The sequence below is a fragment of the Bombyx mandarina genome, chromosome 01 (assembly GCF_030267445.1).
Source record: "Bombyx mandarina strain Sakado chromosome 01, ASM3026744v2".
Classification (NCBI taxonomy): Eukaryota; Metazoa; Arthropoda; class Insecta; order Lepidoptera; family Bombycidae; genus Bombyx; species Bombyx mandarina.
In genome coordinates, this window is record NC_143208.1 from 409,418 (window position 1) to 435,276 (window position 25,859).

The 25,859-nt window shown below is 37.9% G+C and overlaps 2 protein-coding genes and 1 non-coding gene across 9 annotated transcripts in view; 2 read left to right on the forward strand and 1 right to left on the reverse strand.

Annotated features, from left to right (window-relative positions):
* Positions 1 to 25,859, reverse strand: part of LOC114245225 (uncharacterized) — a 28,927-nt gene that overhangs the window by 2,784 nt on the left and 284 nt on the right. Inside the window, exons 1-21 of one of the 7 annotated variants that reach the window (XM_089740112.1) lie at positions 20,763 to 21,254; positions 20,564 to 20,670; positions 19,339 to 19,454; positions 14,856 to 15,017; positions 12,658 to 12,885; positions 12,384 to 12,396; positions 12,180 to 12,304; positions 11,476 to 11,668; positions 10,358 to 10,470; positions 8,693 to 8,778; positions 6,633 to 6,777; positions 6,050 to 6,118; positions 5,350 to 5,430; positions 4,619 to 4,741; positions 3,387 to 3,422; positions 2,749 to 2,799; positions 2,233 to 2,313; positions 1,569 to 1,850; positions 970 to 1,080; positions 369 to 521; positions 8 to 156 (exon numbers count right to left, since the gene is read on the reverse strand). In XM_089740112.1, coding sequence (XP_089596238.1) covers positions 8 to 156; positions 369 to 521; positions 970 to 1,080; positions 1,569 to 1,850; positions 2,233 to 2,313; positions 2,749 to 2,799; positions 3,387 to 3,422; positions 4,619 to 4,741; positions 5,350 to 5,430; positions 6,050 to 6,118; positions 6,633 to 6,777; positions 8,693 to 8,778; positions 10,358 to 10,470; positions 11,476 to 11,668; positions 12,180 to 12,304; positions 12,384 to 12,396; positions 12,658 to 12,783 — 1,937 coding nt within the window. In that variant the 5' untranslated portion in view covers positions 12,784 to 12,885; positions 14,856 to 15,017; positions 19,339 to 19,454; positions 20,564 to 20,670; positions 20,763 to 21,254. Of the gene's footprint in view, positions 1 to 7; positions 157 to 368; positions 522 to 969; positions 1,081 to 1,568; positions 1,851 to 2,232; positions 2,314 to 2,748; positions 2,800 to 3,386; positions 3,423 to 4,618; positions 4,742 to 5,349; positions 5,431 to 6,049; positions 6,119 to 6,632; positions 6,778 to 8,692; positions 8,779 to 10,357; positions 10,471 to 11,475; positions 11,669 to 12,179; positions 12,305 to 12,383; positions 12,397 to 12,657; positions 12,886 to 14,855; positions 15,018 to 16,536; positions 16,696 to 19,338; positions 19,455 to 20,563; positions 21,255 to 25,859 lie in introns of those variants that run through there. The other 6 variants (XM_089740109.1, XM_089740105.1, XM_089740118.1 and 3 more) reach the window with 6 other exon arrangements.
* TRNAS-CGA (transfer RNA serine (anticodon CGA)) lies at positions 8,932 to 9,013 on the forward strand. Its single transcript has one exon. It is a non-coding gene; the product is annotated as a tRNA-Ser (tRNA).
* Positions 18,542 to 25,859, forward strand: part of tan (C45 family peptidase tan) — a 52,366-nt gene continuing 45,048 nt past the window's right edge. Inside the window, exon 1 of the mRNA XM_028177392.2 lies at positions 18,542 to 18,667. Coding sequence (XP_028033193.1) covers positions 18,658 to 18,667 — 10 coding nt within the window. The 5' untranslated portion in view covers positions 18,542 to 18,657. The remainder of the gene's footprint in view (positions 18,668 to 25,859) is intronic.

Below are 25,859 nucleotides of genomic sequence, written 5' to 3' on the forward strand. Positions count from 1 at the left end.
AACTTACTTGAGTCTTTCTATTTCACTCTTTAAGCTGATGTTATTCTCCGCGAGTTGTGATATTCTCTGGTTAAGAAGTGCCATTTGTTTCTCGTCCCCACCGCGTTCCGGAGGTTTTTCCGGGGGCTTCAGGCTATTATGTAGCAGCACGTGAACCTGAAGGAAATCGAAGTCAGGACAACTCGCATGACAAGTAGGATCCTATGGCAAATTTCACAAACAGGCATGAGAGTACACTGAGTTCGCACCGTTTGGTCCTTATTACCACGGCCGATTTCGCTTTGACTTTGTCCAAACAAGTCCTCCTGTGTTAATGTCATTGTTGTTACTAAGTACAGTGAGTACAGGTACCGGAAAATGTGCACTACCTTCTCCCGTGCACAGTTGAGCTCCCTGGCGAGCTGCTCTGCGTTGTGCTCGGCGATGGCCTGCGCTTGCTGAGCGTCCTTCAGCCTCATCTGAGTCGCTTTTAACAGATCGGGGATCGGAGCCAACTCTTGGAGTTTCTCTTGGAACTTCAGCTGTTTTCATTGTCAAATATTATTTAGTATACCTTTTATAACTATTTAAAAAACAAAAGGAAGGTCTACAAATCATCTGAACTTAACGATTATCAATACTCCCTTCAAGGCTCGTTAGAAGTACTCTTTAATTTATTGCGAAACACTTTGTTATTCATTCATCATTACTCATGTAAAATATATTTGAGTTCATGAATATGCTCAATTCCGTGGATTTATGCCACACATTATTCATATATTGCTTTGTAAAATGGGCGAGCAGTAGCTCCAAAGCTATCGAGACTTCAGCCTCTCATCACCATGAGGTGGCCACTCGGTGCTCCGCAGAGTCTCCGGGCTCCGAACACAGAACGGTCTATTCGTCTAGATACACTAATTAAGAATTATAACAGCAACATTAGTTATACGAATTCAACTGTCGTCCAAAATGGCCAAGACACAATTATACCTTAACCCTTTGAATTTCCAAGTTGATCTGTTCGCTTATTCTGGTGTTGTCCATATCCATCATGTCCATCTGTCGGCGCTGCTCTTCCACCAGCTGCTGAGCTTGCAGATACTAATGTACAGAATACCAATAAATATCTTCAAGTTGAGAAGGACTCATTTATTCTAATTCCCTAATACCTTAAGGTTTATTTTACGTTGTCAAATATATTATTTATCGTATAACAATCAAACGGGAATCTATGATATAACTCTTTTTATGTTTATGTGTTATGTGTGTCTAGTGATGTGCTTGGACTAAAATTCATCAAATAATATTAATCTACATCTGAATGTAAATTATTTTTCTGAATTTCCAGTAACGAAGGAAATATACCCTCAATGAATCGATATCATCATGGTTCAAAGCCGGTTTCGGCAACGGCGACCAACATTTTCTGTTCAATAGCTTAAAAGCTAATGTCCGCGCCTCTCATGTGCTCTAATGAATCGATAACTAAGTGATAGAAACTAAAATTTCAAATCTTTATTGTAAATATCTCACATTTACGCCATAACAGAGGACCACACACACCATCTACTATAGAAGTTGAACTTTACCTTGACTCTATAATCCTGGAGCTGATCATTCTGCTCTTTCATCAGGGTCCTCAATTCGTCTATCTCCTCCCTTGCTTCCCGGTAGCACTGCTTCAGTGCCCTGACGTTCACCTCCTGTTCGAACGCTTGCTCTTTGGACCCCATCAACATATTGGTGTGCGTTGCAAGACCTTCGAATTTCATCTCCAACTCCCTCAGCTTATTCTGGGTCTCGCGGTGCTGGCATCGCTCTTTCTCTAACTCTTCTTTCTTCTTAACTAGTTCCGCTCGTAGCATCGCACACTAAACACAATACAGAAGGGTTTTGACTCTTCTGAATGATCAAATTTCAATGATAATTTTACTATTCATAAGATAATATCGCACATCCAGCTTGTTGTTGAATACCTTGTCAGCGTGTACGATCAGCACCTCGGTTGGGACTTGACACGAGGGCGGGTTATACCATACTGGTAAGTAAACATCAGAAACGGAAGTATCTTGCTAGTATTCATCGTGAAGGAGACAAATGAAACTTGGACAATACTAAAGGACCGCTTTATATCACGAGCCGTAGTCGAGTCGCTCGGCGGATGACGTCATTATGGTATAGTATGGTACGGTATGTGGCCCGCGGGCTACTGCGTTCCGCATACCTACTGACTTAAATAATTGTGAACGTTACTTCGGTGACTTTAGTCTTGAAATTCTCTTCAGTCTGCCGGAGCTGTATCCCAAGCTTTTGTGCTTCTTTCTCGGCTGGGGTCTAAAGACAAATCAAACAGTCAGCACTGAACCAAACAAGCTACTGTAAGAAAAATGTAACATCAGTATTAGAATGGATGAGGGAAACTTAATTCCACCCGTTCCTGTCTTCGGGGATTGAATCCCGTCGTCGCTAGACAGATAAGTTCAAAGCCTCTGTTGCTTTGGATAAGGTCTTCTAATGTAAGTGAACATAAGTTTGAAATTTAGTCTTCGCTGTCGCCACATCATCCATTTCAATATGTACATATGTCACACAATCGGATGTCTGGAATAAATTAATTTATTCAATTAAACTAGCCATTCCCACTCCACAGCTACACAATAGCTTGCGAGAACAATATAGTCGTCAAGGCATGGACCGTCCCAATCATAGCTACCCAGTTGGCGGAAGAGCTTCCCGTTGCGATACATACTGACAAACAATGTGACTTACCGGCGGAGCGTTCGGGTTACACGTGGCGGGACACGGCGGACACACGCCGCACTGCAACCAAACCAACCATTTACTTCATCGCCTTAAAAACATTAATTAAGCAATTACGTAGGCAGTCAGTGTACGAATCCCACAGGCAGGCACCTACCAGGTGAAATACGTTTTACTGTACTGTATGTTTTCGAATTACTTCCAATATGAAGGCACACCATTGTGTACTTAACCAAAAAACTCACGGTTGGAGCGTCTTATGAGTAAGCGTGGTTAGATACCGACATTTATTTTTAATATGAAGCAGTAGCGCGTTTAAGTTTGAAGGGCGGGGCAATCGTTTTACTGTAAAAGCTGCCACTAAGAACTCACACAAAACAGTCTCAAGGTGGATGGCGGCCTCTATGTTGGTGATGTCTATGGGCGCAATTTACCACTTAGCACTAGGTGGGCCGTGATCTCAGTAATCAGTCTAAGCAATAAAATTAATCAGTTATTCTCGGTAGTATGCCTTAGTTCACAAAGAGATCCAGGGCTGTTTTCTGAATTTTCATCCAAAGAAAAAATCTGCTGATCAACGTTGCCCTTAGCATTGTGTACCCGCTCCAACGAACGAATGGTGTGTATGAACAGTGAAAACGTCTTACCGCTCTCGACATCGGCGGAACAGGAGGACCTCCGGCCTGAAACATATATTACGTTGGACAACTACAACACTAAATATTTGGATTGTGGTTTTAGAACTTCTCTTGATCGTTCCGAGTCCGCTGAGCGCCTGCTCATGTCTGACAGTGCGCACCGACTGGTGGGGTGGCAACGACTATGTCACTAGCAGTCAATTGGGTGATTCCGTCCGCTCCTCATACATACAAACACATATCAAAGTCCATTTATCATTCTACAATATCATGTTTATGTAGCTCTCTCAGCCGCTGTGTACAAGTTCCTGATGCACTTTTCTTATCCGTTTCAACAATTGCTTTTAATGACCGCGGTAGCAAACCTCATATCTCAAGATGTGCTCCGGCAACCGCTAAACACAAGTGGGCTATGAATTAACCTTTTTTTTATGATTGAAGGATTACTGGTGGCCCGGAGGCCTTTCCAGTTTCACCAGGACAGGTGGGCGAGCAAAGGCTCAGCCAGGAGGGGTGGGATTTGCTAACAGCTACCCGAGCGCCTCCGAAGGAGACCTAACAACTCAAGAGTAGCTGCTTCGCGAATGAATCTACTACCGGATCGGAATCGCGACCCGCTGAGAAGATCCGGCGAGAAACTCAGCGAGCTGATTCATGGGTTAGGTTGCACGGCGAACTCTTTGTCGAGCTCGACGAGTACGGTTACCGAGGTCCCTAAGCCTGCTCCTAGTGTTAGAGCTGAAGGCGTCTAATGCAAAGGTTATTGGATCTGATGGATCCGTCAGGACGTGTCTAGGGCGTCGACGGTGACTGGCTCCTGCGTGATCAGGATTCGGGGAGTAGTCAGCAGCGGCAACGATAAGGCGATTATCATGACGCATAGCCTTATCGAAGTACCGTTCCGACGCTGACTTCATGTATTTCTGGATAGATTCGAGGCTCAGGTCGTCGTGTAGGTCAACGTTGTTGTGCCAGACTTTGTCGAACGCTTTTGCGACGTCGAAGAAGAGAGCTCCCGTGTATAACGGTTTTGGTCGATTAAGCCCCACAAGAATGTGCTCCGTGAGGCGTTGCACCTGTTGAACGCATGAGTGATTTGTACGGAATCCGAATTGTTCATCGATGAGAATGGTGAATTAACCTGCCCGGCACGTCACTAAAATCTTGATTTCCTACTCCTTAAATGAGAACGTAGAATGGTTTTGCGTCAGAACTAGGTAAGGTATAAAAGTAGTGCATACGGGTTGTTCAAAGCAAGTATTCTGTCCGCCCCCGCCGCGACACGCTCCGGCGGCACACTTCACGGACTCCATTTCGACCTGGATGTGCCGCACCTCGGTCTCTAACTCCAGAAGCTGCTTCTCCTGTTCCGAAAATGCCTAATGTATGATCTGAATGATAAATTCATTTACAAGTTCAATCTAAAGTCATGTCTAACAACTATTTTCTAAAACTACTTAAGATTTTTGAAATAATTTCCCTTAAATTCTATAAAGTTCAAACTAATACGAAGTTTTTTTTATTGCTTAGTGTGGACGAGCTCATAGCCCACCTGGTATTTAGTGGTTACTGGAGCCCATAGACATCACAACGTCAATGCGGCCACCCACCTTGAGATAGAGTTCTAAGGTCTCAGCATAATTACAACGGCTGCCCAACTCTTCAAAACAAACGCATTACTGCTTCACGGCAGAAATAGGATGGTGGTACCTACCCATGCGGACTCTCAAGAAGTTCTACCACCAGTAATTACGAAAATTATAATTTTGCGGGTTGATTTTTATTACACGATGTTATTCCTTCACCGTGGAAGTCATTCGTGAACATTTGTTAAGTACTTATTTCATTAGAAAAATTGGTACCCGCCTGCGGTGCACCGACCGACTTATCCTTTAGGCCACGACGACTTCAAAACAACAACTTTAAAATGAGCTTATTGTTAAAGTATTTATTGATTGACAGTAAAGCTTACAAGATCAACAGAAGAACATTTGTAGTCTTCTAGTTTATTAATTAGTTCCTGAGCTTGTGTTACATCAAATACTCGTTTATCCTGTTTGTATAAATGTGTATATTTAGTAGCTAGTTACACGACATAAACCTTAACGATATCCTTTGTCTGCTTTAGACGGTCAGAGCTTCGAACATATTAATATAGATGATATAGATAAACTATTAATATAGACGCTTTTCAATCCCAGATCATTTTGTATTTGCTGTAAATGTGGGCGGAACATAACAGAGCACCATCCTTTGTCTTGAAAAATAAATACTCCTTTAAATTAATATCGTTTATGACATTTCTTTACTCGACAGCCGAGTCCGCAGCCCAACCGAGGCTGAATGATCATTAAAGCCACTACAACGGGAATGTTAATGTTGTGATTGGAGGGCGAAGTCTGTATCGTATGTTGTATTCTACAATTAAAGGCTGCCTCATTCCTTAAGCAGGGAAGCTTGGTTGTTGGCAGACATAGGCAGCACTGTGGTCAGCATGACGAATTGTGCAAGTTCACTGTGACACAGATCACTAAGCAATCATAAAACATCGACAGGCTCGAAGCCATCCTTCTATCGTGGAAATTGAATTTAGTAAAATTGTTCTAATCGAGACTCTTAATAAGCTTCAGTTGTAAAAATATCAATGAATGCTTATTAAAAATACACAGAACCTGTTCGCAAAATTCTATATTTTCATGATTTTCGCATCTGTTGTCCTGGACTACAACGCCGGCGTCACCCTTAAAAAAAAAACGGGTTTATAAAAATGAATTACTGACATACGCATGTTTTCGGCTTATAATAGTATATTTTAAGACAGACATAATACATAATGCTCATAACATAGTTTTATCTCAATCATTGTATAAATATCAACACCGACAGGTAACTAATAATAATTACAGTAGACAGGATGCGAAAAGGACGCTGCAAATCAATAAGCGTCGCTAACACGGGGCGCCCAGGGGAGACGGGGTGGCCCGGCGAGACTTCGCTAATTATTTTAAACCGACTCAGAAAAAGAGAAGCCTCTGGATTCGGTGCATATAGGTATACCTTGGAAAATAATGGACGAAGCTGTCTCCAAAAAAAAGATCAAAAGATAATAAGCAATATATCAAGATACCGAATATTAGGTTCTAAGCGTAATTTGAAATCATGGCATAAACTCTTAACCCAAAACTCATCCCTGGCTCCAAGCCCTGACGACGATAGCACTCCAAGTGCGGAACTGTTTGTTAACTAAACAAATACCTTTGGATTATTCTTATTAATTTTCTCAAGTAGCGCACAGTTTTCTTTACTCAATAACTTCAACTCCCCTTGCAACCTTTTTATTTGAGCGCGACATGTCTCCAAATTCTGATCTTTGGTCATCAATTCTTTGTACAAAATATACCTGAAACGTTACACTTACCTTATTTCGTCCATTTTTTTATAATTATTTTAAAATTATGTATGTGTGTCTAAAATTATTTATTTTTATTGAATGACACACGTCATACTGATATTCCGTATTTGAAAAACTGTCGTAACCTCTGAGAGTTTATATGTTTAAATGTATGTTACAAAAGTTTTCAAAATGTCCACTCAATTTTCCCATTTGATATCGGTTTCATACGAACCAAACAAATGTACATATTGTTTGTAAATTAAGATCAAGTTACAAAAAAGCGGGGTACCTTCTACGGAAAATAAGATCCGATAAAAGAAAATCTTACAGGATAAGCTGAATATGCGGTGATGATCACGACCCGCAATATTGGGGATATTTATAATATTTTTTTAGTTTAGGATATGTCCTTGGATAGCTGTGACCTAGGATGGGAAACAATCACTTTTTTGTCTTAGACCTATCTGCTTCATTATGGATCATACTGCTGCTTATCACAATATAGCCATAAAGCTAGTTTCAAGGAAAACATGTATAGAGCTTCGTCGAAGAGCTTTTTACGTACATTGAAGAATCGGGGCTCAAGCAGAAACGACCGAAAACCACATTATTGGCGAGGGTACGCTTGTGGCGATAGATAGAATTCAATTTGTCTTTATTAACAACGTTAAAATGGCTCAAATATTTTCAAAACAAGACAGACAAAAGTTGTAAGGTTTAACTTTTATTGCGATTAGTCTTTTGCGTTAAATTGCGTAAATTTAAAGAGAGGTTGAGTCAAATCGTTTTCTATTTACCAGTAACAGTAATTGACTAACTCATATAGAACCGGCCGTAATTAATATATTAAATATGAATACTGGTTAATAAGCTCAAAGATGTGAGATAGCAGAGTTAGGTCAGATATGTGTATCAAATAAAAGTTTTTAATCCTAGTGGTTGTTTTATTGAAAAATAGTCTTTACGAAGTTAGGTTGCTAGGATACGCCATATTGAAAAGTTAATCAATAAACTGCAGGACGAGGTGCGGGTACAGTGGGAGCGCGGGGGCGCGGGGTGCGGGCGGGAACTGGGTGCAAGCGAGATGAGGGTGGTGGAGAAAACCTGCCATCCTAACAGCAAACCTAACTCCGATATTTACATTATTAAAAATAAAGACATGTCCTTGTTGGAAGTAGTATCTTTGTCAAAGATATTTTGGGAATAGGTGTACTCGTCCTTGTCTCGTGTTTATTTGTATCTCGGGTACCTATTACACAGGAGACTACCTTGAGTTACGGCAGCGAATATAGATGTTAAATTATTAATGCAAAAAAAAATCATTTTTCGTTAATTCTACAATAATCCTAATATTTTAAATATTAAAGTTTATTTATTTATTACTGTTGCAGGTAAAAAACCACAGAAATACTTTATTTGTATTTTGAATGCACTTCACAATATGGTGGCTTGTACAGGAGTTTAGCACATAGGTACATAATAACAACGAAAGGACAATAACACTCGATTATTTACAAGAAGCTAATATTTTTCATGCAATAATTACAGCGGAGAGAAAACGGGTTTCACTAGATGCTTTAAAAGATTAATAGATAAAAAAATTACAATATTTAGGGAAGTACTGAAATCGTTAACTACACTTTTTTTATCTAATCGAACTTAGTAAGTTTCTCAAAAGGCAACAGTAGAACATATGCATGAGGTCCGATACTTGTCAATTACACATATTGATAATTCGAAGGCCGCGAATTTCAAACTACTATTCTAGCTGTTTCGCCCGGATTTTTTTTTCGGTATCACAATCCTTGAAGCGCCTAACTACTATCGGCTAGCTTGTGATTATTTCTAATAAAGCTGCACCCCTTCCACCCCCTCGACGTCGGAGTGGTATCGGACGTATGAAGGCGTAATGAGTAAGTACCTCTTCACCTCCAGGTCAGCGTTGTCAGCGACGAGCCTCTCCTGCATATCGTAGCTCTCGCTAAGCTTCCTCGTCAAATCGATCTCCTGCATCCAAACACTCAATTTTTGGTATCTTGAACTTTCAAACTATCGATTGGTGTATTCAACATTATTTTTATTGCAACAAAGTTTGAGAAATACACCATTTTGTGTCTTAATTTGTACAATATAGTCCATGTATTTACAAATCATTGCACAGCAGTCGTGGCCGAGTGGTTAAGGCGTCTGACTCGAAATCAGATTCCCTCTGGGAGCGTAGGTTCGAATCCTACCGGCTGCGGCGTCAATGGTTGTTTTTAGTTTTTAAATAATGATAGTTTTATGATCTAATCGACTAATTTTGTTTCTTCTTCTTCATCTAACGGCCCACAGATGTCAACTACTGGACATGGGCCTCCCCCAAGCCGCGTCACAATTTTGTTTAACTGACTAAAATACTATGAAAAAAAAAACCAAAAAAAATTTGCGGTGCATTCCACACAAAAACTACTAACTGTTAGGTTTCCAAAGGAAAAAAAAGCTCCTAACAATACGGACCGTATCAAAAATTACCGATTTTTGTACCACCGCCCGCTAATCGCCATGAATAACGAAAGCTTCTGAGCAGTAATAGGCCATGTTTAAATATTTCATCAATTTATCAATTTCTACCTTCACGAGAAATGGTGTAAGGAGCGACCAACGCTGTCACTGTCATCTTATGTCGACGACAATAAACCTAAAATATCCCTTGAGTTTCTCGCTGGATCTTCTCAGTGGGTTGTGTTTCCGATCCGGTGGTAGATTTTGCGAAGCACGGCTCTTACTAAGGCTAGTGTTAGCAACATCCTCAGGTTAGAGTCCCGTGAGCTCACCTACTCGCTTGTTTACCCTGGCCTGGCTTCTAAAGGCTACTAGCTACTACTAGCTAAGCCTAAGCTACTAGCTTAAAAAAATCTAACAGATCGGTTCCGAGTCAGAATTTCACGACCATTTACAAGAACTAAATGACATTGGTATTGGGAACACCGGAATCGACAAGACCGTATTTTGGGGCAGGTTCTTATCTCTTCTGATATAATCCAGGCGTCTCATGCGTCAAAAAAAACTTCCTCGACAACTGTAGTGGCGAGATATTCAGTTTCCCCGCATAAGGTACCAAAGCGTAGCCAAGCTACGAAGGCTGTTCGGTCTACATCAGGTTCCGTGCGAGATCGACAAATACTGCCGTGTATTATTTTATATTATGTACTACTTCCACTTTCTTGAATTTTTAATATAACAGAAATTAATATATTTTGCACGATAATGTCATTTAAAGCTATGTACACATGGCACTGTGTGTTGTAAATTCAACATAATTCTACATTCAAACAAAAATTAATTAAGGTTTTTTTACGAGATCTAAAATTATGCCAATTCTTAAGGCAGGTTTGAAAGTTGAGTATATTTTAAAGAACATACATATATGTCATAATGGCATATATGTGAAGGGTTCCTGTGTGTTGCTTCCCATAACGCAACGCATCGAGTAACTACAGCCGTCCAGAGACATCTACAAATTACAGGACACAACACTATATTGAATCTCCACTAAGGATGCTAAAGAGCTAATTATAATAGACAAGATTCGTGAAGTACGCACAGATTTACTTCTCATCGGTGGATCGCAGACTACAAATTTTGGTGTATCATTATTTCTACCGGCGAGTAGAACAGTGGGATGAGCCATCTTCATTTCATGGAAGACAGCAGATTCTTAAAGGATATACAAGTATTAATTAAAAATTAAAAATCAGGCTTCAAATATTCTTAATAAAATATTAGAACGACTTGAAAAAAAGACCATTCTATCTCTGAAAAAGTAGGCTTATTCATCGACAATATGTAACAAAAAAAAAAAAACTGGATGTGTGTTATGGAAGAGCAACGGTTCCAAATGGCTGGAATTTACTTAGGCCAGCTGGCGGTGCCTGTCAGAAGATGACGAAAAGATCGCATTTGCCAGCTTAAATGAAGTACAGAAGCTCATTGAGTTACTCGTGGAGCTATTAGTTCCATCTGTCGGCGGAGTCACAAACCGCCAAGGGGCTGGCTGATCGGGCGCTGCTCTAACTTTCAATGATAACGGAGAGGTGGCACGGCTTTAAACACTTGCAGCAAAACTATTCAATTCGAAACAAGAGAAAACTTGCATTTTTGAAATCCTTAAGACAGATTTCTGCTACGATTCAGTTCCCATTTGTAACTATGTTTAGTTAATAAGCGCCCTAAAATCAGTAGTAAGTGTTCTCTTGGAAAATAGTTAATAATATACTACATCATTACCCGCGCGAACTAAAAAAAATATTTTCATCTTGGTAATCGTAGTTAAATTTTCAGGTCGAATTAGTTTAATAAAATGATTGTAGATAGCCTTATATTTTCCTACCTACCTAGTAGGGACCCTTTACTTTCAACTCAAGTACTATTTATATTAGAGATGCTACTCTTCTGCCTATTTATGCCACCATGTGATCCCGCGGTACTGTATGTAATAAGATAAACATTAAAACAATCCAATCGAAAGTAATATCTGAATCAAAATTCTAATATTTCAAAACTAATTAAGTACCCAAGAGACATTCCAGATACATTTCATTATCTCAGGACAATCTCTGTCAAGGGCTACAGCTTATAGGGAGTTTCGACCGTTTCGAGGCCCGATGACCACCAACCCCCATAATATACCCCTCAACAGACGAGTGCACACATTAGACTGACCACCAACTACACTCCTGGGCATGCCCTCTACTTTCTCGTGGCTTTCGTCTCTAGGTCGACGCTGTTGTGCTACTTCAGCGCCTACTATTTTCTGCAGGCTCCTCGTCAGGCGATCAAATCTCTCCATCTCTCGGAGAAGCAACTCATTTCGATCACCAAGCTCTTTTACGTCTGTCTCTGTTATTGTTGTTTTCTGGAAATTAGAAATCAGATTACATACATATATCGTACATATTAAATTCCTTTGGCTCCGGAAATGGGCAAAAGTCATCCATTGATCACCTATCGATCTTAAGATATTAAACTAGACGGGCCTTATTTATATTCCTTTTTATATTTGATATCTTTGGACGGCCGATGGGTAAGATCCTTGAGTTGAGACCAGATACTGGGTAGCGCAGCGTGAGACGTGGGACGTGGGACACTATCCATTTTCAGAGCGTAATTTTTTTCTGAGTAGAAACGTGAGTCTTCGTTATAGTTTTTTAAGAGATTACTATGGGCATGCGTTATCATCCTCAGAAGATACATTCCTGGCGGAGTAGTCGTGGTTATGTATGTTTTATTGCTTGGTTTTGAGAGACTAATAATTTAAAATAGTTAAAATAAATTTCGGATAATGATCTCCCAATGTATCCATGACTAGCACCAGGCTCGTTGAGATCCTGAATAATCAAAAAGAAAATAACAATAAAGTTAATAACCTTCTGAATCTCGAGCAGTCTCGCCCTTGAGTCTCTAATTATCCGAGAACTTTTTCTAGTCTCATTATGTATTTCCCTGATTTGTCGGGGCAATGAATCTTCTATATCCTGATCTAATGGAGAACCTGATTTTTAGAACTTTCAGTAAGTTTAACGGTTTCTGAAATATCCTTGAAGACTTTTAAAGGTTGAAAAAATACTCACATGCTCTCAATTTCTGCAAAGAAATAACATCGATTCAATAAAATAAATTGGGTCACACATATAAAAAAGTCGGAGATAATGAAAGAGAAAGAGTAGAGGTATCTTTCCATGAATAATAAAATAATCAGCAGTAGAAAATATCACAAAATATTTGGTAGTAAAACTAAGTACTGAAAACACGATTAGGAGAGTAATTCCTTAAGGTTTGTATTTTTTTGTGATCAATAGTTATATACATATATATTTTTATTATAGTTTTTACAAACAAAATTACCTTTGTAATATTCGTTCGAACCGCGTTTTTTCCGATAACTTCTGGCTTCCAATCTTGCAGTCCTTCGACATCGTGATCCTTACATGGTTTGCATCTCTTCAGGTCTCTTAAGGTATTCGCTTGCATGTCTCCTGAAGTGTCTGTACCGGTCTTATGTATTGCTACGGGAATTTGACTCTTATTCCAGTTCGGAAATTGTTCAATTTTCAAAGCGTGCTCTTTTGTGGGCTAAAATTTTTAATAAGGTTTGGTTTATATCGAATTTTAAATTTCGTTGTATATTAATACTCTAGATTTGTATCATACGGATATATTATGTTTTTTTTTAATTAGCAGACAAGATTTCTATTCTTTATTCTGAAATCTTGGTAATTCATAAAATGAATGTCAGATATTACTGCTGCAATCAGAAACCTTGTTTAATCAGTCTAAAATGTCAAATTTCATTTATATCTAAAAATGTAGATATATAAGTTTATAAAAGTACATGTTAGTTTCTGTGCATCGAAAACGATTTAATTAAAATCAAAAAGTCCTTTATTTCCTGTTGTTTAAAAAAAATATCTAACTACACTATTCTTAAAACTAACTATCTACATATTTGAAGTGCATTAATATAATTATTTAGTTAAGTACCCATGTAAGCTAAATTAAGTTAATTTACAAGGGGTAAGTATAGCTTGGTAGATCAATTAGGCTGTTAAGCAGTTAACTGATTTTGCTCAAATTGATGACTTCATTAAAAACTATAGGTACTGCAGGAGCTGCAACATTTTGTAGATACTTTTGATGTTGTGGATTAATTAGAACTAGAACTGAATTTTTTTTATGGCTATAAGAAAACCTCATGTCTTTTAATGGAGTTTAAAATATAACAACACTATTGTTCGTCCTTTCAGCTGGACCCGCGTAACTCGCTGATGTCTACAGTTATCAAAAAATATTTACAATACTCAAGAACAATCACTTTTAAAACAGTCTCGACACCAATAAAATATGAAACGTTAGTCTAAAGTTCACATTTTTGCTTAGTTTATCATTGGAGTAACATTACATTGTAACAACCCGATAAAATTAGCAGGTGTGTGTATTTTAAGACGTGTGATTTCTATTGATTTAATTGAAAAGATATACTCCTGTGTACGTATCTATTAAAAAAGATACATTAAAGCACTTTTAGGGAGCACAGTATTCTTAATATCAGGTATTTTTTACCTATAAAATTTGTGTTTAATATCTTCATCATCATCATCATCAACAGCCCACAGTCGTCCACTGCTGGACATAGGCCTCTCCCAATCTACACCACTATAATCGTGTTTAATATACAGAAAGTTAAAATCATTTTTTATTTCTATCAATCGAATTAGGCACCCGGGGTATCGATACATATCTGCCAGTGGAGTGGTAATTTTTCAATACTTTCTTGAAGAGGTCAAGTGTACGCGAGCCAACAAACTCTTCAAAAGCTTTCTATTCCGCCTCTTGGGTATCGATTTTTTCTCTGGCAAGAAGTTGTTTAAACTTTTGAAAAAGCAGAAGTCAGTCGGTAGAAGATCTGGGGAGTACAAAGGATGACGCACAAGTTCCAACTCCAGCTCTTGAAGCTTAGGGACCGTCTATTGTGCCATATAAGTTTAGAAAGACTGCCCAGACATTTACGAGCTTCTCCATACTTCCACTTCCTAAAAGTATATATTTGCAGTAATTCAGGTTCCTTTGATAACAAGCTGTGATGAATTAGCCGGCACTAGACCACGAAACAATGACTGTGCCTTCTTTAGGGGCAAGTTTTTGTTTGGTGCATGGCCAAGGTGCTGAACCAGGGTCTAACCAACATGATTACCATTGACGATTATCAAAAAGAATCCATTTTTCATAGCAAATGATAATACCGTTAGAAATCCCATGGTTTCTGTGTCTAGCAACGGAAAGCATAACGCGTTCGTCGTACTGGCGATCAGTCATTTCGTGTGGCATCCGCTTACCGCGACAGAACTTGTATTCCATAATTCGTAATTGTATTTCAATCATATCCATAGTGTAGCGAAAACGAAACACTCATTAATAACCCTATGACTGAAATTTTATAAAGAGTTTCTGATTTATCAATTAAAATTCCTTTTAGTTTAGCAAATGGCCAGTACTGTAAAACGACAATCCCACAGGTATAAACCTATTATTTCGACATTACTAACAATATTAGACTCCGATGCGGAATGTGAGTCTCGAGGACTCTTCAGTTCGAGTGCTTGCAGACGTTCGGTTGGGATTTCAGGGGAACTGCTAGATTGGTCGACTGCGTTGCTCTTTGGGGATGTTTCCTGTCGTAGTCCAAGGCGGTGTTTGGATCTGATCGGCTGAAATGTAAAAGGCAACCTCAATTGACGTATGAAATTTATGTTCAAATATGCGCAGCGGTGTGTACATCGTATTTAAGGGATCTTGAGCATGGATGCGGCCGTTAAAGCCTCTGCCCATCTAAATCGACCATTAAATACATCAGTGTAGTGGTACTTGTAATCTACCAAAGAAAATCATGACAATATTTACAGATAGATGAATATCGAAAACTAAAGTGAACTGATAAAGGGTAGATCGTGAAGTAAAGTTATTTTAGATGGGAATCAATAAATTGACTTTAATGCCGTTGGTACAGTCCCACCAAGCGACCTGATCTTGGACGTACAAACTGATTAAAATTCAACCACAAGTAACATTATTGATTATTGTCAGCTAATCAGAAATAGGAAGGTATACTATAAAATATACATTTACCATAGTAAAAACACAAGACATAGGATGCTATTATCTTTTGTACATTTTCCGGATTATCTATTGTATTTTATTATTTATTGAGCTAGTTTGTATGTTTTGACTCGAATGAGCCCACTCGTTTACTGACACGTCAGTGCTACCAACTTAAGAACACAATAAGGCCCTTCCAATAAGTTAATCATTATTGATTTTTTTTTTTAATTAATCGGTTATTAAAATATATTAGAATGTTAAAGATTTACTCAACCTTAAAATAAAATAAACTTCGAACTACAGGTACGGGTTTTTCAGGCAAGATGTTTTATTTCTTCCGGTTCCGCTGTTTGTTGCGCTGGATGGGAGGTTGTAGCGTTTCTTTTTTTGTTTTAGGAAGAAACGATTACTGGTAGTCCAGATGCCTTGTTAGCTTAGCACAGGCACAGCCAAGAGGGCTTGCGATTTACTAACAGCTGGCCGAGCGCTTCCGAAGGAAACCTAACAGTTCCGCTGAGAAGATCCGGCAAGAATCTCAGCGGGATGATGTATAGGCTAGATTTCTCTTTGACGAATTCAACGAATACGGCTACCAAGGTCCTTATGCCTGCTCATAGAGTTAGAGCTGCAGGCTTCTAATAACTGTGTTAGTGGATCGGGTGGATCTGTAAGAATGTGTATGTGGCCTTCATCCCTACTTTGTGTTACGTATCTACCGGAGATATCACAAAATGCATTATGAAATGTCATAAGTTTATATGTGCTCAAGATCCAATCTATTACCGACGAATTAATATTATAATACGTTCTATTTAAATCTAGTCTAATATTGAGCACAATTAAACAGATTGAATTCACAATGAACTTAGTAATGAGTTGCTCTAACTGTTTTTGCTAGCAAATGTCAAATGCAGGCAACATTGGAGGAAGATAGTGCAAAGACTGGACCAAGGTGGTCACGACCCTCAGTAATGAGGAAGCGACAAAGAAGAAGAAGAAGAATATAGTGAAACATAGCAAAAATGTATTATTACCTTCACTAACTTCCAACACACACACACATCAGCAAGTACAACAGCCGTCAAACTATCAGTTTAGAAAAACACGAAAATATTAAATAAATCTTACCTTCATTATACAAAACAACACAAAATTAAATTATTCAAATAAATATAATCGTAATTATATGAAAATATGACATGACAAATATGTATAACAAGCAAAGTATATCATACGTCCTTCCTAAAGACTTTTCGTAACATTGTAAATTATGGTTGAGTTTGTAGAGTAAAGAGAATTTATGCAAATTAATGTTATTTATGTTGAAGTCTTTAACAAAACGTATGTAATTATGTGCGTCAGTAGACTAGTTGTAATATACATAATACATGTATGTATGCTTTGGTTTTCAAATAGTTTACTCGTGTCTCCTTGTCGATAATTTATCCACAGTGTGTAGAAAATTGTTCTGGATGATTTAACTTTTGCATCGAATTAACCATTACTCTTTTTTTAACTCTTTTTTTTTAAGTTGCTGTTTGTCAGGTACCCACTTCACATTAAGCGATAAGACCATTCGCTATTGAATATAAAAGGCAAATATGAAAAATATGTATCCAACACGTAGAATGGCACGATAATTTTTTATATATTTATAGCACAGATGAGTGAATGAGCTCACGGCCTACTTCGTGCTAAGAGGCTATCAGAGCTAATAGAAATCACCACATGAAGGCTGCCTTCCATCTTGAGATATGAGATCCAAGTCAGAATTACTTAGAATTAACAGTACGCATAATTGCGACGCGGCACTATAGGCAAGATGAAATAAGATCGTGTTCAAGAAGAAACATGTAGAATTCGTAAAATGTGTTTTGTATTTTTCGTACCAGGAATTATCACTCCCACTGGCGCTGCATATAGCACTAAGGCTTGTCTAGAATAGTTCCCTGGACTCATTGCAACAAATAAGTTAACTATAACATAATATACTGAGGACTGTTTTGTTTTTAACAAGTAGGTGTTGATAAAGCAATGTTCAATTAGTATACAGCCTTGGGTCCCCACCGGTGTAGCCTATTGTACTCTCCGCGGTACTCTAAATAAGTACTTTACGTGACACCTAAAAAAATCGATCGAATATCCACATGTAGTACGTATTCTGTAATAATATTAATTGATGTCTCGAAACTATATCACAAATACAACATTAAGCCTTAATGTAATTGTATATGTTACGGTAAAAGTAGATATTGCGGCAAATGTACACATTTCCCGGTAAATGTGCACATTTGCCTCCTCGTTTGGGTAATGTGCATTCAACTAACATTTACAATTTCAAAGAAGGGAAATGTACATTGAATTCGCAATGACCATGACGTTTTGAAAAATGTGAGTATGTCATACAAAATACGAAATCGCAAGTGCTAATAATGTGGTGCGCATGCGCAAGCGCACCACTACAACCTAACCTAACCTTTTTTTTTTTTTTTTTTCGGGTAGAGGGCCGAACCTCCTACGAGGTCCCCGCGCCTAGGGGGCGCGCGGGGTATGTGAGACTCAACGATCTGCAGGTGTTGAGAGCAGATCGCGGGCCCAAGGATTTTAGGGCCCACCCACTAAACGACTCCCCTGCACTCTTACACCCGACGTCCGATCTCCGTCCGGGGTCAGAACCCGTTCAGAGTAACCTAACCTACGACATCTTAAATAATATGCAAAGAAAAGTATGTTTTGTTTGTCATTTATGTTTTTAATTAAAATAATTTTCGTTATTAAAGCCTTTTGTATTATGTTTATTTATATAAATATTTTTTTACTGCAACAACATTATTAATTTATTTGTATTTACTGTAACTTTTCTTAAAAGATGAAGCTAAGAGTATACATTTACCAAAACGTGAAGGCAAGAGTACACATTTGCCGGGAAATGTACATATACATTATATTCAGTTCACGTATACCTAACTTTTTGGCAAATGTGCACATTTACCGGTAAAAGTGTACATTTCCCAAGAGTGTACATTTACCGTAACATATACACATCGAATTTCTGTAAACGTCAGCCTGCTTTTAATAGCACAAACAATTTTAAACTCTGACCAGTTGAACGTAATGTAAATTTTGGTTTGCGTTACAAAATACCAACAGATAATTCTTTAACACAATTAGCGGTTATAGTGAGGTTTCCACTTACTTACTTACCTGATAGTGCTTCAGTGTACAGGGTCCGTGGCTACCTACCAGATAATGGCTGGACGTAAGTGGAAAATTTATAATACAAGTTTGAAACTAGGATTAGTATAATTGCTAATGTAGTTAGAGCAAGTTCTCAATGTCTTACATTTCCGACGTTTTAAAAAAAACATGTTTGTCTCGCTAGTGATATGACCATCGCAATATATGTGACCTTTCCACAAGTACATAGGGAATACTGGCGCTGTAATAAAACATTTGGAGCTTCAATTTGTAATTGGCGACATACGTGTTATGGACTTCGATAAACACTTATATTTTGTGTGAAAAAAGCTTGCGCGTCCTAGTCTATGTCGACGTTATAAAGAGCGTCTATAGTTAATGAAATAATAGAAACCGAATAATTTTTGCGTCAACTTTAATTTCTATACTCTAATAAAATTGTTCACATTGTAATAATTATTCGTAATTGCTTTTGTTCTTGTAGCTCATAAATAATTAATACTAAATTACGTCTAATGTATATTTAATTTGAAAATATTAGTCGATCATTACGAATCCAAGTGTGGTTAGATACTAATATAATAATAATTAACATACAGTACAGCAACTAAATTAGAGGTAACTGTGAGAAAGATTTTTTACACCAGTCACAGTATGGAATGAAAAATCATATCAAATTTATAAAACCAATGAATTAGAATTACTTATTGTGCAGTTTACACCTATACACACCTATTAATGGTGGTAGGACCTCTTGTGAGTCCGCACGTGTAGGTACCACCGCGCTGCCTATTTGAGCCGTGAAGCAGTAATTGCCTTTCGGTTTGAAGGGTGGGGCAGCCGTTGTACTGTAAAAACTGAGACCTGAGAACTCATATCTCAAGGTGAGTGGCGGCATTTACGTTATAGATATCTATGGGCTCTAGTAACCACTTAGCACTGGGTGGCTGTGAGATCGTCCACCCGTATATGCAAAAAAAAGGAAAAAAAAATTATCGCGGGGGGGGGGGATCTTTATCACGGTAGGCAGCGGCTTGGCTCTGTCCCTGGCATTGCTGAAGTCCATGGGCGACGGTAACCACTCACCATCAGGTGGGCCGTATAATCGTCTGTCTATAAGGGAAATAAAAAATAAAAAATTAAAGGCATGGTTTTTCCACTCGTATCATTTGTGGCAGCGAAAACAGATTCAAAAAGAATCTAGGTATCTATTCAATATTACAAAAGTACCTACGCTGTGAATGTAAAATTAATAAATAAATAAAAATAACAAGTGGATTATTTGTGGTCATCAATCCAACTCAACAAACTATTATCTTGTTTCTGATGAAACTGCTGTTGTGTTTCTCTATGCTCTAATAGAAACTTTCTTAATAATTGCAGTGAAAATATGAAGTATGTTTGTTGTTGTTGTAGTCCTAGAGTACCCCGCTGGTACATAGGGCCCTCACAAGTTATTTCCACTTGACCCTGCCTTGCGCTTGCTCTTTAAAATCATTCCATGTCAGGCCAGCAGTCCCTATCTCGCTCTCCACGGTGTATACCCAGGTGTGTACAGGGCGACCAGGTCTCCTCCTCCTCCTCCTCCTCCTCTTTATGTTATCCTCAACTCAAATCAAAATCGTATTCATTTCGTGGAACAAGATTATAACGTATTTGATGACAATCTCTACACTAAGCAGAGATCATAGAGACCCGTGTAAGTGTCAATCAGGCGACCATATTATAAAAAGAGACACAAAAAATCTTATCCTAATTATTAAATAAAAATACTTACCGAAATCCAATCAAACGACATCCTCTGCATGGTCTCATCGTTAATCCCGAATATAAAACCATTGCACAGTCCAAGGAAATATACCACCCACTTGAAATTCCGGCCCAAATAGCAACCGCTATGAAATCGTTAGATGATTCAATAATTTATAATTGTACAACAAACATATCTCATACATACTTGCGTTATATCAAAGTACTTTATTTTCTATTCTCGAAAGCATAATCCTTATTAATCGACACCGGCGAATCCAAGCCTTGTATCAAAGTGATCTACTGAAACGTCGCCTGAAATAACAAATTATATTATTATCAAAACTACATACAAACATAGCTTACAAAATCATATATTTTCTACGTTGTAGAAAGAGTAAAGATACCTTACGACGGCAGATGGTAATGATCTTTTTAATACTCGTATAATGAACGGAAGTATCGATTACCCTAAACATCAATTCATATTGAATAACGTATTATTTAAACTTCGTTTTAATGAGCCTACATGCGTCATTCCAGCGAGGTCAGCGACGGTAATTGAATACACTGTTTTAAATCCTGAGGCTCGCGAAGGTCTCATTCTAGACTAACATCCATTGGAAAATATAATAATTGTCAATTGCATAGTAAAAGTTAAAGGTAATTCGCGGATTAATATATCTGTTGTTATTGGCTGTTGTATGTAAATAACACATAGTCATATCAATATCATATAACTGTTAGTTCAGGCTTGAAATTAAAAATAACACGACTTGATAATCTTAAACCAGTCCAATACATTTTTGCGTAAACTCCATTGAGCATTTAAATAAGAATAACGCTTATTTTCAGAGCAAAAGAGTGCTCGAAGATAAATCAAGACTTTTCGTAGTTGGGGCGAATTTTCCGACATTTTTAACCTTCAAAAAGATCACTTAACTTCCACAAATAAATTTAAGCATGAAATAAAAACAACAAATTTCGGTTCGGATCCACGTTAAAAGTACAAGTCACAAAAAAGAAGACTTGACTCACAAAGTAATAAAATACTACAACAAGACATCATTAAATCATCCTCATCCCTCTAATCACCATTTACATGGTTAATACCCAAAAAGCTTGACGATTCTGGTGAAAAGAAATGGAGAGAGTTTATAGATTAGACCAAAAACTCAACGATATAATCATCAGAGATTCAAACCCTAGTCCGAACATCTCTAAATTACGAGACCAACTTGGAAAAAACCAAATACTTCAGCACATTCAACTTAGCGTCCGGTTTCCTCCAAATCAAAATGAACCCTGAGATTTTTGCCAAAATAGCATGTTCAGTTCCCCAAATATATTATGAAATCAATCGTTTATGCCATTACGTGCCAATACATTTTTTTTTTTATTGTTTAGATGGGTGGACGAGCTCACAGCCCACCTGGTGTTAAGTGGTTACTGGTGCCCATAGACATCCACAACGTAAATGCACCTTGAGATATAAGTTCTAAGGTCTCAAGTATAGTTACAACGGCTGCCCCACCCTTCAAACCGAAACGCATTACTGCTTCACGGCAGAAATAGGTTGGGTAGTGGTACCTACTCGCGCGGACTCACAAGAGGTCTTACCCCCAGTAAAATCAGTGTTAGTGCAATATTATATGTAATCACTTACTTCCGCACAGTTTCCGTTTGCTCATGAGCTCTCTGCAGCGCCCGCGAGGCCTCGTCCCTGGTGCGATCCAACTCTCCCCCAAGCTGGGCACATTCGTGCATCTTCTCTTGAAGCCGCTTCTCATTAGCTAATGCAGATTCTTCAGTTCTGATCACGCTGGCTCTGAATGCCAAAACATTTTAAAATGTAACTCTTAGACCACAGTTTTGAGTCGGTCAATAGACTCACTTCCCGAGACAGAATACTAAAGACATGCCTACGAGACGGACGTCAGCGTATCGGTCCCATAGACAGGACAGATAGGTGCCCATAGACATCCACAACGTAAATGCACCTTGAGATATAAGTTCTAAGGTCTCAAGTATAGTTACAACGGCTGCCCCACCCTTCAAACCGAAACGCATTACTGCTTCACGGCAGAAATAGGTTGGGTAGTGGTACCTACCCGTGCGGACTCACAAGAGGTCCTACCACCAGTAATTACATAAACGACGCCCCATTACATAAACGATGCCCCATCTAAATTTCAGAGATTGATAAATTCAGCACTCTTTGAACTCCAAGACCTCCAATGCTTTATTAACCTAGATGATAATATAGTCAATCTATACGTACGACCTTAAAGGGTACCAGCAAAATCTAACACACGTTAAAAGATTAAAATGACTTAAGAAGCTTAAGCATCGACAACTTCAAAAACCCGAACCATCCAAACCATCCGATAGCTTCTGATCTACCTTTGGCTCTGGACAATGGCTCCTGAACTTTTAATCGTCCCGATCTTCCTATTAATTATTTTGATAATAGCATAATTAGACTTGAGACTTATTCTGAGTTCCTTTAACTTACTTGCGATAAGAACTATATTTCAAACATTAAAATCATAGAAAACAACGAAAACTTGTCAGAATCACCATCAACACATTGTTATATCGACATCGATAGACAAAGACAAATCTATTCCATACACAGAAAGCCCTATATTCTATTTTGCAGACTTCATATTATTTTTACAAAAATAAACCATTCTGATCGATCTACATACATAGAAATTTGACAATCTAAAGACACTACGGAATGAACTAATTACATCCGTAGTCGAAACTGCAAATAAGTTTGCAGTCTCTCTGTACCGCTTAGTAGTTACCAGAACCCGTATAACTCAGAATGTGAATAAGCCCACAGTCTTAACTGTGCTGTAATTATATAAGCACTCACGCCAACATCTTTGCCTATAGTGTTGTGCTTTCGAAAGTGGAACCATGGGTGAATATGTTTAAATCAATACCCGAGTATTTGTTTTTATTGGTATACCTCAATATTTAAGTCCCAGAACAGTCGCGTCACTCAATTACCCATCTGATCTGGCTACGAACGAGCGACTGTAACAAGAAGAATAACAACATAGAATCATAAATCAATAAACTTATCTGACTAGTACCTAATCTGTTTGGATTCACGACTGGGACGAAGATAACGTAAATAGAACGAGACCTCGACAATTGACAAGTCAATAAAACGAATTCTTTGATTACTTAGAATTAGAAGTATACTGACACGATTTCGATGTTTTCAATTCTTTTTATGAACATTCTAGTAGTTCTAAGAGATCATTCTGAGATCGTGCTCGTCTCCCGGATGTAACTCAATTCAACGTAAGCCTGATATCTTTAGCTGTTCGGTCCTCTTCTCTTGTTCTAACTTTACAATGAGCGTAAGTGAAACAGACTATGGCAGATTAAATGTGTCTAAAAACATTGTTTTGTTTTCAAAGGATAAATGATACCTAAAAAATCCTCTCCTCCTTATGTTCAAAATGATGATGTAAAAATGTATGAGGAAAAATGATTTTAAATTACCGATTGGTATTCAAGCGTACTCAAAATATAGCACAAGTAGGTACCTATCTAAGAAAGCGCAAAGTTTTTAAATAAGCATAAACTAATTGTCCAGACTGAATGAATTAATGAATGAATGGCCAGATCGAGTTTTAAACGGCTCAGTTTAATAATAACATAACGATATCTGACTCAATACCTAAAGTAAAACTAATGAAAATAGAAAGAGATAACTAGAGAAATGTACTCGAATATAAACCAGCTATTTTTTATTTGTTTTCCCTCCGTGTTTCCCGTCTGTGTGTTCGCACATATCTCCGGAACTACTGAACAGGTTTTCATAGACGACAATTTTTGGATTTTATTATACAGTATACCTGACCCGGCAGACTTCGTAATGCCTCAAAAGATAAATAAAAGATCTAAACTTTTGTCTATAATAAACTTAAAACAAACAAAAGGAATCGGTCCAACAGGGGACACATCAAAGGAAAAACAAAATTGTTATTTTTATTTCATTCCGAGCATTTTCATATTTATCTACCTTTTAAACCTTCTCTGGACTCCACAAATATTTCAAGACCAAAATTAGCCAAATCGGTCCAGCCGTTCTCGAATTTTAGCAAGACTAGCGAACAGCAATTCATTTTTATATACATATATAGATTATCGCGTGTTTTAAGACATTTACCATCACTTAAAGTGGGGTCCTTCAAGTGTCACCGGGACAGGTGAGCGAGCACGGGCTCAGATGGGAGGGATAGGATTTGCTAACAGCTGCCCGAGCGCCTCCGCAGGAGACCTATCAGCTTATGGGCAACTGCTTTCTGAATGCATCTACTACCAGGTCGGAATCGCGATCCGCTGAGAAGTTCAGATGAAAAAGAAACCCAGCGATCTTTTGCTAAGCTGGCCTGTCCGAAAAGTTCAACGTACGGTATCCGGGGTCCCTACGCTTGCTTCTAGTGTTAGAGCCGCAGGCGTCTAATAATAGTGTTAGTAGATCAGGTAGATCCGTAAGGACTAGGAAAGGTGCCGACCGTCCAGGTCCCAAAAAATATATATATATATTTTTTTTTACTGGTTAGATGGGTGGACGAGCTCACAGCCACCTGGTGTTAAGTGGTTACTGGAGTCCATAGACCGTGCGGACTCACAAGCGGTCCTACCAGCAGTAAAAATATACCAGTATATACATACATATATTTTACAATTGGTTATCGAACATATTATGATGTTTGATACCTAATACTCCTATATTATGTTGGTCACCTACATACATACAGAAAGGCTCTAATATAACTCTCACAAGATATTTTATGTTCGATTTATACATAGTTTTATAGATTTTTCTCCGTTTCTTCATAAATATATTAAAACTAATTCGTATCATCTAATTTTTTTTAAGTTTTAAAGTTTTCTACACTGTTCAGATACATCGGCTTGTGTTATTGTCTATAATGGGAACTTGCTGAGTTATTCTTAAAACTAGTGTTTAATACATTTATCTGGAAACACTGGACTGTTTGTTTCCCAATTAAAGAAATGTTAAATTATTTTTTTAAATTAATCTTAGTTTAATCTATGTGCATATCAACTTAATAACAGAAACAATTACAATTTTATACACTGTATATATCGCTTTCGCAACTGCAAAAATTCAACGTACAACCAAAGTGTTGTGATTGTTGGAGTTTGTATTTAATCGCATATGTGTATGATAGATGGCGCTGATACAGTAAAATTTCAACCACTTAAAACGTTATATTAAAAAAAACCTTTTACGATTTAATCTCGTGTTTTAATTGCGTGATCACCGATGACGTAAATTGTAAAATATTTGAAATATCAGAAATAAAAAACAGGAGGAGGAAAACAGTTTTAATTATGTCTACGACTGACGCAAACCGAAGAGAATATACTACACTTAGGTACATTGAGATAAAACACGGAATTATTTACAGTAAATATCACTAAGTAAATCTAATAGATATGTGCAT